The sequence below is a fragment of the Lissotriton vulgaris genome, chromosome 1_2 (genome assembly GCF_964263255.1).
Source record: "Lissotriton vulgaris chromosome 1_2, aLisVul1.2, whole genome shotgun sequence".
Lineage (NCBI taxonomy): Eukaryota > Metazoa > Chordata > Amphibia > Caudata > Salamandridae > Lissotriton > Lissotriton vulgaris.
In genome coordinates, this window is record NC_141686.1 from 313786650 (window position 1) to 313799835 (window position 13186).

A 13186-nucleotide genomic window follows, 5' to 3' on the forward strand; every position below is an offset into this window, starting at 1 on the left:
TCCCATTCCAACTGTACTTCCAGCTGAGAGGCACTGTATTGATTCCTATGTCAACTGTCCCTTCAGCCAAGAGGCACTGCAGCACTTCCCATTCCATCTCTACCTCCAGCTGAAGGCACTGCATCACTTCCCATTCCAATTCTACCTCCAGCTGAAGGCACTGCATCACTTCCCATTCCAACTCCACCTCCAGATGAAGGCACTGCATCACTTCCCATTCCAACCCTACCTCCAGCTGAAGGCACTGCATCACTTCCCATTCCAACTCTACCTCCAGCTGAAGGCACTGCATCACTTCCCATTCCAACCCTACCTCCAGCTGAAGGCACTGCATCACTTCCCATTCCAACTCTACCTCCAGCTGAAGGCACTGCATCACTTCCCATTCCAACTCTACCTCCAGCTGAAGGCACTGCATGTTATGTTATGTTATGTTAAATAAAATTTATTGAGCGCACGTACGCCCGTAGGCTTCATGGCGCTATTGGAAGATTTGCAGAGACATAACACAACAAAAGACAAGACAGAATTAACTATGGATAAGCTTGCCTAAAAAGCCAAGTTTTAAAGGCTTGTCTAAAAGCCAGGATGTCTTCATGGAGTCTCAGTGTCAGTGGCAGAGTTCCACAGGGAGGCAGCTAGAAAGTGAAAAGGGCTGCCTCCCTGACGTTGTTTCTTAATGCGAGGCACAACTAACAAGCTCTTATGACCCGAGCGAAGAGCACGCGAGGGGGTATACCTAACAAGCAGGCTGCTAATGAATCCGGGGCCCTTACCTTGTAGAGCCCTAAAGATAATGCATCCAGCTTTAAAGGTTGCTCTCTGCGCTACTGGCAACCAGTGGAGACTAGCAAGACCCGGCCTGACGGACTGCCACTTGGGTAGCTTTCAAATCAGCCTGGCCGCTTGGTTCTGAACCAGCTGTAGTCTCTTGAGCTGCCCGACTGGAGGACCCAAATACAAGCTATTGGAGTAGTCCAGTCGGGACAGCACGAGAGCGATCACAACTTGGATCAGAGCAGAGTAAGTTAACAGGTGGGCAATTTTCCTGATCTTACAGAGTTGGAAAAAGCTTGAGGATACCACCGTCCCTACCTGACTTTTAAGAGAGAGATCTTCATTAAAAGTAACCCCTAGGCTTTTCACTGTATGAGACTTGGCCGGGGGATTTCCCATCTCTGGAGGCCAAAAATGTGGCCCCCAGTGAAGTTCACTCTTCCCAGGCAGAATCAATTCAGTTTTGCCTGGGTTTAGTTTTAGATGATTAAGACTCATCCATCTCTGGATGTGAACCATGGCCTCCCGAAATTCGGTGACAGCGCCAGGGGAATCCAGGCGGAAAATCAATTGCAGGTCATCAGCGTAGTTAAGAATTAAAACTTTAAACTTTCTCAGCGAATACAACAGGGGCCGTAGATACAAATTAAATAAAAGTGGGGACAAGGACGATCCCTGAGGGACTCCGCATTCATTTTTAATTTTAGGGGCTGTAAAGGTTCCCAGTCTCACTGCCTGGGTGCGGTCCGAGATAAATGATTTCAGCCATCCCAAGGCAGAGCCTCTGAGGCCCGCCTGCTCGACACGGTCGACCAAGATGGTGTGGTCGACCGTGTTGAACGCGGCCGACAGGTCCAGAAGTACTAGTGCTTGATGAATATCCTTGTCCGCATTGCATCTGAGTACATCCTAGACCGCCAGTGTCACCATCTCGGTAGAGTGGCCCGGTCGAAACCCGGCTTGATTAGGTTCCAAATATCCTGTGGATTCAACAAAGCTAGAGAGACAGCTAGAAGCATGTGCCTCCAGAATTTTTGAAAGAAATGGTAACAAGGATATTAGACGATAATTTGATGGATCGTGGGGGTCCAGGCCAGGTTTTTTGATCAAGGGAATAAGTAGGGCATGTTTAAAACCTACAGGTACCTTTCCCTGATCCAGTGAATCATTTAGCAGTGGAAGGATCCCTTGAGGTATAGTTTGCCCTATTTCTGTAAAGATATGGGGTGGACAAATGTCATCGGGTGAACCAGACTTGACACGTGCCAGGAGTGCGGAAAAGGTTTTAGAGTCTATAGCTGGGAAGGCATCTAACGTGACAGGGTTGTTAAAAATATCATCCAAAGGAGATGATGTAGGGGAGCTCGCAATGTTGCGTTTTATCATGACAATTTTCTCTCTGAAATATTCATTCAGAGAGTCACACAACTTCTGAGTGGGAACTATTGAAGGGGCTGCCCTATCATCGTCACAAAGCTCCTTAACTATGTTAAATATATCTTTAGTTTTATTGGATGAGGTTAAAATTTTCTGAGAAAAGTAGTTAGTTTTATGTTGGTGCAAGATTTTTTGGAACTCCTTCCTAGCAGCGCAGTACACTTCTCTGTCTTGTGGGGAGTAATTAGCTCTCCACTTCCGTTCCTTTTGTCGTACCCCTAATTTAAGAGTTCTCAGTTCTTGGGTGAACCATTTATGGGCATCGTTCCCTCTAATACTAGAGACCTGTACAAGGGTGGCAAAAAGGTCAGCTGCGTGGCATAGCCAGTTTGACAATAATTTTTCGCCAGAGTCCAGGTCGTCATGTGGCAAAGGTATGGATTTACTTAATACATCAATGAATCCAGGAAGATCCATAGATTTCCATTTACGGAATTCTTTGCCCATGAGTGATCTGGCCTTGACATTCCCTCGTATTTCTAACGTGAACTGAATGACAAAGGGGTCTGACCAAACACACGGACTAATAACAGGGTTAGGTAGTGGTAGGTTGTGTGTCCAAATTTGGTCAAGGCTATGACCTTTTTGGTGGGTAGGTGAATAGATATGCTGGGTTAAATTAAGATCTGTGAACAGGTCTCTTAATTCTGCAGCTTGAGTGTCTGTATCTATGCTATCGAACCAATAGTTTAAGTCCCCAATTAGAATGGTTTTAGAGTAGCTGACTACATGTGAGGCCAGCTGCTCTGCCAAAAGAGATGGATAGTTGGCCATATATTGGGGGGGGGCAGTATATCAAGACCAGGATAAGGGCCCCACTTTCAGTGTCCAACTTGATCACCAGATTCTCCGTGTCCGGAAGGGTCAGAGAGGGTAATTCCCTGAAGTGAAGGGACTTGAGGATGATAGCTGCTACGCCTCCTCCCGCCTTCCCGGATGTGCGATTGGCTGTCAGAATATAATATTCTGAGGGAAGTGCAGCAAGAATGTCGGGGAGGGAGTGAGGGGTTAACCAGGTTTCAGATAGTAAAAGGATGTCAGGTTTTACCTCCTTCAAGAATAGAAAAATGTCAACCTGGTTTTTAATCAGGGACCGGGTGTCAAGATAGTAACAACACAGATTGTGAATTGTTGTAGATGCAGACCGACGCTCAGGATTCGATGGCGAGATAGACTGAGCGTCGTCCGCCGGAAAAGGGAGGGAGGAAAGACCTAACTGTTGGATACGTGTCAGTGTGTGCGGGGGCAATGAATAAGGGCAAGGTGCAAGGGGTGTGTGGGAACGCAGGGTTTGTAATTCCAAAGATGAGTACCTGAGAAATTGGCCAGGGGGAATGGGCCGCGGGTCCCGGTCGGCCGCGGACGGGCGCATACGGGCTTAACTCAGGCGCAACTCCGGCGCGCCTTCGTCGCGCCCGCTGCGCTCGTCCGCTGTGCTGACATATGAGGGACCGTTTATGTAGGGGTGGGACTCGGTGGGTGTGGCGATGATGTCACTCGCCTAGCCTGAGCAACCCAGCCCAAGATGGCGCCCCCGGCCGCCAGTGCTCTCAGGAGGAGTGAGCAGGTGAGCGTCCTGTAGTGCTCAGGATCCGGAAAGGAGTTTAGGACAAGATGAAAAGTTCATAGGTAAAAAGCGCGCCTCTGCGCTTAATTCGGCGGAGCGCCGGTTAAAATAGCAAAATAGCAAAAGTCAATGTCTTCCAAGTGAGTAAGTTCTGCTGCTTCCTCAGCAACAGGCGTGGACCCCCTGCCACAGGGTCACCAGCCTGCAAGTGCCGAGAGATGGAATAGACACTCCTATGTAGGGGCGGGACTCGGTGGGTGTGGCGATGATGTCACTCGCCTCGCCTGAGCAACCCAGCCCAAGAGGGCGCCCCTGGCCGCTGAGAGCCCGCCGAAGCGATCAGCACCCAGCCGGCCGCTGGTGCTCTCAGGAGGAGTGAGCAGGTGAGCGTCCTGTAGTGCTCAGGATCCGGAAAGGAGTTTAGGACAAGATGAAAAGTTTGTAGGTAAACAGCGCGCCTCTGCGCTTAATTCGGCGGAGCGCCGGTTAAAATAGCAAAAGTCAATGTCTTCCAAGTGAGTAAGTTCTGCTGCTTCCTCAGCAACAGGCGTGGACCCCCTGCCACAGGGTCACCAGCCTGCAAGTGCCGAGAGATGGAATAGACACTCCTATGTAGGGGCGGGACTCGGTGGGTGTGGCGATGATGGAGTAGATTCTTTTCTGTAACTCCAGTTCTGTAGTAGGGGTATCTCTGTTATAGTCATAATCTAGTGAATAGTCCCGCCCATGTGCGTGGTCCCCGGAGCAATCAAAAATAATCTCTAAAGTGTCGAAAAAATGCAGAACTGCATAGACACTTAAGAGAGAATTTAAAGACATATAATGCAGCCCAAAAAAGGCTACACTGTCCAGTACTTCAGCTAGAAATTCCACCAAAAATCCACAAAAACAGCAAAGCCTGTCCAGATTTCCATTGTACAAACCCCTCTGGAATATAGAGAGGAAGACCTGGACAGACAAGCCCCATAGGCTGCCATTATGTGTCTCAGAATAGGATACTGTGCCTTTAAGAGAACTTTCCAGAACTTCACAGTATCCCAGAATGCCCTGCAGGTCTCTCATACTTTCAGTTCTTTTTGAAGGCGTAACACGCCAGACCTGTAGCATTTCTCACATGAATATCTCTCTCACTCTCCACCGGGGAGGAGGGCGGGCGCTTATGACTATAACAGAGATACCCCGACTACAGAACTGGAGTTACAGAAAAGAAACTACTCCTTCTGTAGTAGGGGATCTCTGTGTATAGTCATACTCTCGTGAATAGAATGGCAAGCCCATCCCCACACCAAAGCGGCGGTGGAGAAAAGAAACCAACACCACTATTGTGCGAACAAATTCCGCAGCGAAGCCTGTCCAACCTGAGCATCTGCTCTGGCATCAGCGTCCAGACAGTAATGCTTAGCAAAGGTATGAACCGACTGCCAAGTGGCGGCCTTGCAAATTTCTGCAATCGGCACATTACGGAGCAATGCTGTCGTGGCAGCTTTGCCCCTGGTGGAATGAGCCTTAGGCTAACCCCCTAAGGTCTTATTAGCTTTCTGGTAACATAGTTGTATGCAGGACACAATCCACCTAGAAATGGACTGCTTAGAGGTCGCAAGACCCGTCCTGACTGATCCGTAATTGATAAACAATTGGTCTGACCTAGATAAAATTTCAACACCCTCCGCACATCCAGGGAATGTAAGGACCTTTCCGCTGGAGATGAAGGGTTCTGAAAAAACGTAGGCAAAGTTATGGTTTGGTTGACATGAAAGTCAGAAATAACCTTGGGAAGAAATTTAGGGTGAGTACGCATAACAACCTTAGCAGCATGAAATACAGTATAAGGTTCATAACAACACAACGCCTGAATTTCACTCACCCTGCGGGCCGATGTAATGGCCACGAGGAACGCCGCCTTCCAGGACAGGTGCTGCAACGAAGCCTTATGAATGGATTCAAAAGGCTCCTTCATCAAACTGGACAGCAGCGCATTCAATTCCCATGAAGGCGAAGGGAGCCTGACAGGAGGGAACACATTCTTCAAGCCTTCCAAAAAAACTTTGATCACAGGGATCTGAAAGAAGGAAGTCTGTGAAGGGCTTTTCCTGTAGGCAGTCAATGCAGCGAGATGAACCCTAATAGAGTGAACATTAAGGCCAGATCGCGCCAAATGTAGAAGGTAGGGAAGGATGACGTCTTCCTTGCACGTCGTAGGATCATAGTTCCTGGACACACACCAGAAACAAAACCTCTTCCACTTGTAAGCGTAGGACGTCCGAGTGGAGGGCCTCTTAGACTTCTTCAGTATGTCCATGCAATCTTCAGGTAGATTCAAATGGCCATATTGCACTACCTCAGGAGCCATGCCGCCAAACTCAAGGATGAGAGGTTGGGGTGCACCATCAGCCCCACGAACTTCGTGAGAAGGTCCGGCCTGCACGGCAACCGTATGTGTGGAAGGAGGGACCGGTGTAGGAGATCCGTGAACCACCACTGTCTGGGCCATTCCGGGGCAATCAGGATCATTCGTGCCCTGGACCTGGACAGCCTGATGAGCACCGCCGGAATCAGGGAATGGGCGGAAAAGCGTAAACAAAGCTGTTCGACCAGTTGATCCAGAGTGCATTCCCCAGCGTCCCTTGCTGGTAGTACCTGGATGCGAAGTCTCAGCATTTGCTGTTTTCGGCGGTGGCAAACAGATCTACGTCTGGAGTCCCCCACCTTGCGAAGACTTCTCCTAGTACGTCGTCGTTTATGACCCACTCGTGGTTTTCCTGAATCAGTCTGCTCAGTGCGTCCGCCTGGATATTCTGCACACCCGGCAGATGGGTAGCCGTTATCGTCAATCCTCTTGCCAGAAGCCAGTGCCAGATCGTCTGCGCCTCCCGAGACAGGGTGCGCGATCTCGACCCCCCCTGCTTGTTGAGGTAATACATCGTGGTCGTATTGTCCGTCTGTACAAGCAGAGAGTTGGTCCGGAAGGACGGATGAAAGGCCTTCAGCGCCAAGTGAACAGCTCTGAGTTCCAGGAAATTGATGTGATACGTGGACTCCGTCGGAGACCAAGTGCCTTGGATCTGTAAGTCTCCCGAATGCACTCCCCAGCCCTGGAGAGAAGCATCCGTCACGATCGTCTGAGTAGGAATGTCCTTGTGGAAGGGAACCCCTCTGAGGAGATTTTCCGCTGAACACCACCATTTCAGAGACTGAAGAGCATGCAGAGACAGTCGTATCTTGTCGTCCCAAGATCCTTTCCTCTGGTCCCATTGATCCTCCAAGCACTCCTGCAGAGGCCTCATGTGTAGACGTGCATGAGGAGTGAGGAAGATACAAGAGGCCATCGACCCCAGTAGAGAAGACACCGTCCTCACTGTTGTAGATGGAGCGGTCATAAGAGCCTGAGCCTTCCGAAGGATCAATCTCCGTCGCTCCTCTGAAGGAGACACGCCTGCTGACAGCGTATTGATGGTGGCCCCCAAGTATTGAATACATTGGACCGGGATCGGGACAGACTTGGACATGTTGATGTGCAACCCCAGCTTGTTCAAGAGAACGCACGTCTTCTGGAAGTCTGCTTGAGCTTCTGAGAAGGAGGAGGCCTTGATCAACCAATCGTCCAGGTACGGGTAGACAAACACCTTGTCTTTCCTCAGGTGTGCCGCTACCACTGCCATGCACTTCGAGAATGTCCTGGGTGCAGATTTCAGTCCGAAAGGCAGCACCGTGTATTGGTAATGATTGGTGCCGACTTGAAATCGCAGAAACTTCCTGTGTTTGTGTGCGATGGGCACGTGGAAGTACGCATCTTGTAGGTCTATGGCACAAAGCCAGTCCCCCTGTTGCAACTGAGGATAAATCTGATGCAACGACAGCATGCGAAACTTTTCTCTGCGAATCCACTTGTTTGCCTGTCGCAAGTCCAGAATGGGCCTGAACTCGTTCTTGTCCTTCTTGCGAACCAGAAAGAACCGGGAGTACAGACCTCTTCCTCTTTGAGACAGAGGTACGTCTTCTATCGCCCTTTTCCTCAACAGGATATCGGCCTCCGCCTGGAGCTCGCGCAGTTGATACTGCGAGTTGACCGGAGGGATCGCTGGAGGAGGGCTGATGAATCGAAGACTGTATCCATTGCAAACAATATTCAGCACCCACTTGTCCTGAGTAATTTTTCTCCACTCTGCCAGAAAAAATTGAACGCTTCCCCCCACCGGAGCGGGTAACGGATGACGGGGAAGTAACCGCTCAGGGTCGAGACCCGGACGGGCACTTGGTCACGGTAGAGGACTGCTGTCCACCTCTACCCCTCTGACGTTTTTTGGAAAGGTCTTCGGAACTGCTGCTGTTGTTGCTGCTGCTGCTGTTGTCCCGAAGACTGTCCTCTTCCTTTCCCCTGTGAGCCGAACCGCCGTTGGAACTGGCGGTAGGGTTTCTTGTCTTTGGGCTTCTCCAAGCCCACCGCCGTCAGGGTCTCAGCCTCGGCCTTCATCCGGGCCATCTCGTCATCTGCGTGCTTACCGAAGAGCGTGTCCCAGGAAAACGGCAGGTTGGCCACTCGCTGCTGCGCCTCAGGCTTGAGAGACGTAAGCCTGAGCCAAGCATGGCGGCGCTGGTTGATACCGTGGCAGTAGCCATGTGCAGCTAACAAGGATATATCCGCCGCGGCACTGATGGCCTGGTTCGAGACCAGCATCCCCTCCTTGACGATTTCCATGAAGTCCTCCCTCCTGTCACGCGGCACAAGGTCCGCGAACTGCTCCATGGAATCCCAAAGCGCACGGTCATATCGTCCCAGTAATGCCGAGTTGCTGGAAGCCTTCATTGTGGTGGAAGAAGTCCCACACGCCTTCCTTCCCGCCGAATCAATCCAGCGGATCTCCTTGTCCGGAGGCACGGTGGAGGACGGGGAGGTAGAATGTTGCTTTCTGGCCGCCGTCACTATCAATGAGTCGGGGACTGGGTCCATCCTCAGGAAGGCAGGGTCCGAGTCCGGTGCCCTGTATTTTTTCAAAAGTCTGGGCGGGGCAGCCTTCACCACCGCCGGTGTAAGAAACAGTTCTCGTGCCGGTTCAACCAGTCCCGGAACCAAGGGCAACAGAGGGCGAGACAGGTGCTTCTTGTGAAAAGTCTCGAATATCACGGACGTCGTAGGTGTAGGAGCCGTCACCGTGATACCCAACTTCGCAGCCCCCCTCAGGAGAACCTCCTGGAATGTACCGATGTCATCGATAGGAGACACCCTAGTCTCCGGGGAATCGGACAAAGTAGGGGAATAGGAGCGGGTCCTAGGAGACGTATAGGTCCTGGATCTATGTCTCCTATGGTGCCGTCTGGAACGGGTGGAGGACCTGTGCCTGCTCCTCGATCGTTCTCTCCGTCTGGAGCGAGACTTCGATCTCTTGGGCCTCGGCCGGTCCACTGGCTTCTCCGGGGTGGCCGACTTGGGCTTACGTGGTTCCTTAGATTTAGGAGTCTTCTTGGGAGGGGTCGGGAGCCTGGGCAACGAGACCGACCTCGGCGGAACCGGTGGAGGCTTTTCAGGCAGAGGAGGCAACGGAGGAGGGGTAGGAGTTCTCGGACGCGGGCCTCTAGGTAACGGAGGAGGAGGTGGAACAGACTTCTTTGGAGTATAAACCTCCGAGTACACCGATCCCGGTGAACCACCATCCTTCCCGGGCTGAGGGGAGCCCCCCACAGCCCTAGGCCGCGTAGTACGATCCCTCGACGCCGCTGACCGGTGTTCAGGCGTCGACCGTCGGCCCCCCGACGTAGAGCGTCCCTTCGGCGTCGACCGTCTCCTCCTCTTCGGTGTTGAACGGCTGCCATGTCTCGACGTCGACCCGGACCATCTTGACGACGATCCTCTGCGTCTTGACGGCGATCTCTTGCACCTCGACGACGACCGCCTCGACGTCGCCTTGGAGTGTCTCGACGTCGACCTCGACGGCGACCTCCTTCGCCTCGACGGCAAACGCTTCCGTCTCACCGGCGAATGCTTCTGCGTCGACGGCGGGCTCGACGGCGAGGATCCCCTCGACGACGATGAAGCCTTGCGTCTTGACGGCGATCGACGGTATCGCCTCGGCGGCGAGCGGCGACGCCGGGCCTGTCGACGCCGAGAGCTCGCCGTCGACGCCGAAGACAGCGACGACGACAATGTCTCTGTGTTCGACGGCGGGCTATGCAGGTCCCTCGACGTTGACGGGCGACGTTTCCTCGACCCAGAGCCCTGGGGAGACGGGGAGCCGGCCTTGGACTTCCCCCTCGACGTCTTGGTGGGTGCCACCGACCCAGACGGAGAATGGGGACGTGTGCTGGGCTTCCTGCCCCCGGGGAGCCCACCAGGGGCCTCAGCATGGGCAGATGAAGCCCCTCCAGACCCACCTTGCGTCTTCTGTCTTCTTTCTTCTAGTCCCTGAAGCCTGATCTTCAGTCTGTCCTTCAGGGTCCTGCCAGTGAAACCGTGGCAGATCTCACACTCCTCAGGGATGTGGGAAGAGGGAAGGCAGAGGATACAGACCTCATGGGGGTCTGACTTGGCCTTCTACCTGGAGCACTCCGGGCATTTGTCGAATAATGCAGGCATTATGGACGACCATAGGGTGCAAGAAACCAAGAAGAAAGCTTCAAAGTACTTAAAAAGTACACAAAATCGAGTTTAGTGCAAAAAACACCAACAAAAAACCCTTGAAAAGGGAGAGCTCAATGCTCCAGGGTCCTGCTTGCAGGAGCCGGAAAAAAGAACTGAAAGTATGAGAGACCTGCAGGGCATTCTGGGATACTGTGAAGTTCTGGAAAGTTCTCTTAAAGGCACAGTACCCTATTCTGAGACACATAATGGCAGCCTATGGGGCTTGTCTGTCCAGGTCTTGCTCTCTATATTCCAGATGGGTTTGTACTGAAGACAATGGAAATCTGGACAGACTTAGCTGTTTTTGTGGATTTTTGGTGGAATTTCTAGCTGAAGTACTGGACAGTGTAGCCTTTTTTGGGCTGCATTATATGTCTTTAAATTCTCTCTTAAGTGTCTATGCAGTTCTGCATTTTTTCGACACTTTAGAGATTATTTTTGATTGCTCCGGGGTCCACGCACATGGGCGGGACTATTCACTAGATTATGACTATACACAGAGATCCCCTACTACAGAAGTCACTCGCCTCGCCTGAGCAACCCAGCCCAAGATGGCGCCCCCGGCCGCTGAGAGCCCGCCGAAGCGATCAGCACCCAGCCGGCCGCCGGTGCTCTCAGGAGGAGTGAGCAGGTGAGCGTCCCGTAGTGCTCAGGATCCGGAAAGGAGTTTAGGACAAGATGAAAAGTTCGTAGGTAAAAAGCGCGCCTCTGCGCTTAATTCGGCAGAGCGCCGGTTAAAATAGCAAAAGTCAATGTCTTCCAAGTGAGTAAGTTCTGCTGCTTCCTCAGCAACAGGCGTGGACCCCCTGCCACAGGGTCAACAGCCTGCAAGTGCCGAGAGATGGAATAGACACTCCTATGTAGGGGCGGGACTCGGTGGGTGTGGCGATGATGTCACTCGCCTCGCCTGAGCAACCCAGCCCAAGATGGCGCCCCCGGCCGCTGAGAGCATCACTTCCCATTCCAACTCTACCTCCAGCTGAAGGCACTGCATCACTTCCCATTCCAACTCTACCTCCAGCAGAAGGCACTGTATCACTTCCCATTCCAACTCCACCTCCAGCCGAGAACCACTCGATAACTTCCATTCCAACTCTACCCCAGTGGAGAAACACTGCATTACCTCCCATTCCAACTGTACTCCCAGCTGAGAGGCACTGTATTGATTCCTATGTCAACTGTCCCTTCAGCCAAGAGGCACTGCAGCACTTCCCATTCCATCTCTACCTCCAGCTGAAGGCACTGCATCACTTCCCATTCCATCTCTACCTCCAGCTGAAGGCACTGCATCACTTCCCATTCCAACCCTACCTCCAGCTGAAGGCACTGCATCACTTCCCAATCCAACTCTACCTCCAGCTGAAGGCACTGCATCACTTCCCATTCCAACTCCACCTCCAGCTGAAGGCACTGCATCACATCCCATTCCAACTCCACCTCCAGCTGAAGGCACTGCATCACTTCCCATTCCAACTCCACCTCCAGCTGAAGGCAATGCATCACTTCCCATTCCAACTCTACCTCCAGCTGAAGGCACTGCATCACTTCCCATTCCAACTCTACCTCCAGCTGAAGGCACTGCATCACTTCCCATTCCAACTCTACCTCCAGCTGAAGGCACTGCATCACTTCCCATTCCAATTCTACCTCCAGCTGAAGGCACTGCATCACTTCCCATTCCAACTCTACCTCCAGCTGAAGGCACTGCATCACTTCCCATTCCAATTCTACCTCCAGCTGAAGGCACTGCATCACTTCCCATTCCAACTCTACCTCCAGTTGAGAAACACTGTATTGATTCCTATGTCAACTGTCCCTTCAGCCAAGAGGCACTGCATCACTTCCTTTTCTAACTCTACTATTAGTCGAGAGTCACTGCATCCTTCCCATTACAACTTTATCCCAGCTCATCTCTTCTTATTCCAACTCTTGCCCACCTGGGAAACATTGCATAACTGCTCATTCCTACCACCCCTTGATCAAGACAATGCATTACTTTATCTTATTTCCCACTACAGTTCCACTCGCCTCTTGAGCGAAGTCCACAACTTTATGGTTGTCCGCAGCCTCCGGCTAAAAAGAACTACATTACTACCTGCCTCCCATTAAACCAAATGCAGGGCTTAACAAGACTTTACCTACCATCTACAAAGCTCTAAACCCGCCTCTGAAACAAATCCTACTCCTCTGTAAAATCACATTACATTTCTACCATCCACTCTAGATCAACTACTGCTTTCCATTGCAACTCTGCATCTATCTGAAGAAACTGAATCACTTCTCATTACAGCTGTAACCCCCAACAGACCTGTCTCCCATGACTTACACGAGTAACACTGGTTCTTCTTCTCCAGATGAAGGCCACTTTGGTGATGAATATTTTCAGCTTCTTCACTGCCGCCACTGCGACAATACTCTTGTTTCTGGACATTCTCTCAAGCATTCAACGCAGTAGCAGTTACAAGGTAAGTTTCTTCTGTATTGCCTGTGTTGAGGGGTTAGGGTCATCACATGTAAGTACAAGATACTAGTAGTAACAGAAGGCCGCAGTGCACAAACCATATGCAGCCCTGCTCCTACTTTCAGCACTTCCGGCTGACCTAGTGCATCCTCCAGCTCTGGGGCTGCTTGTCATGAGAATCCCTAGAAATTGTCCACAATCAATTGTGTTTTTCCCACAAGGATTGTGTTCTACTACAGTCTGCCTACCGGGGTATGACCTGGCTGGTTGAGGGCTGCTGATCCAAGTGAAGTTGTACAGGCCGTGTAGCCTTACTTTGGATGGTTGACCT

The 13186-nt window shown here is 51.6% G+C and overlaps 1 protein-coding gene across 2 annotated transcripts in view; it reads left to right on the top strand.

The window, feature by feature from the left end:
* Window positions 1–13186, top strand: part of MS4A15 (membrane spanning 4-domains A15) — a 175328-nt gene that overhangs the window by 144414 nt on the left and 17728 nt on the right. For both annotated transcript variants that reach the window (XR_015307570.1, XM_086953341.1), the window contains exon 5: window positions 12749–12859. Coding sequence is in view for 1 of the 2 variants with exons in the window: in XM_086953341.1 (XP_086809467.1) it covers window positions 12749–12859 (111 nt within the window). In the remaining variant the exon portion in view is untranslated. The remainder of the gene's footprint in view (window positions 1–12748; window positions 12860–13186) is intronic.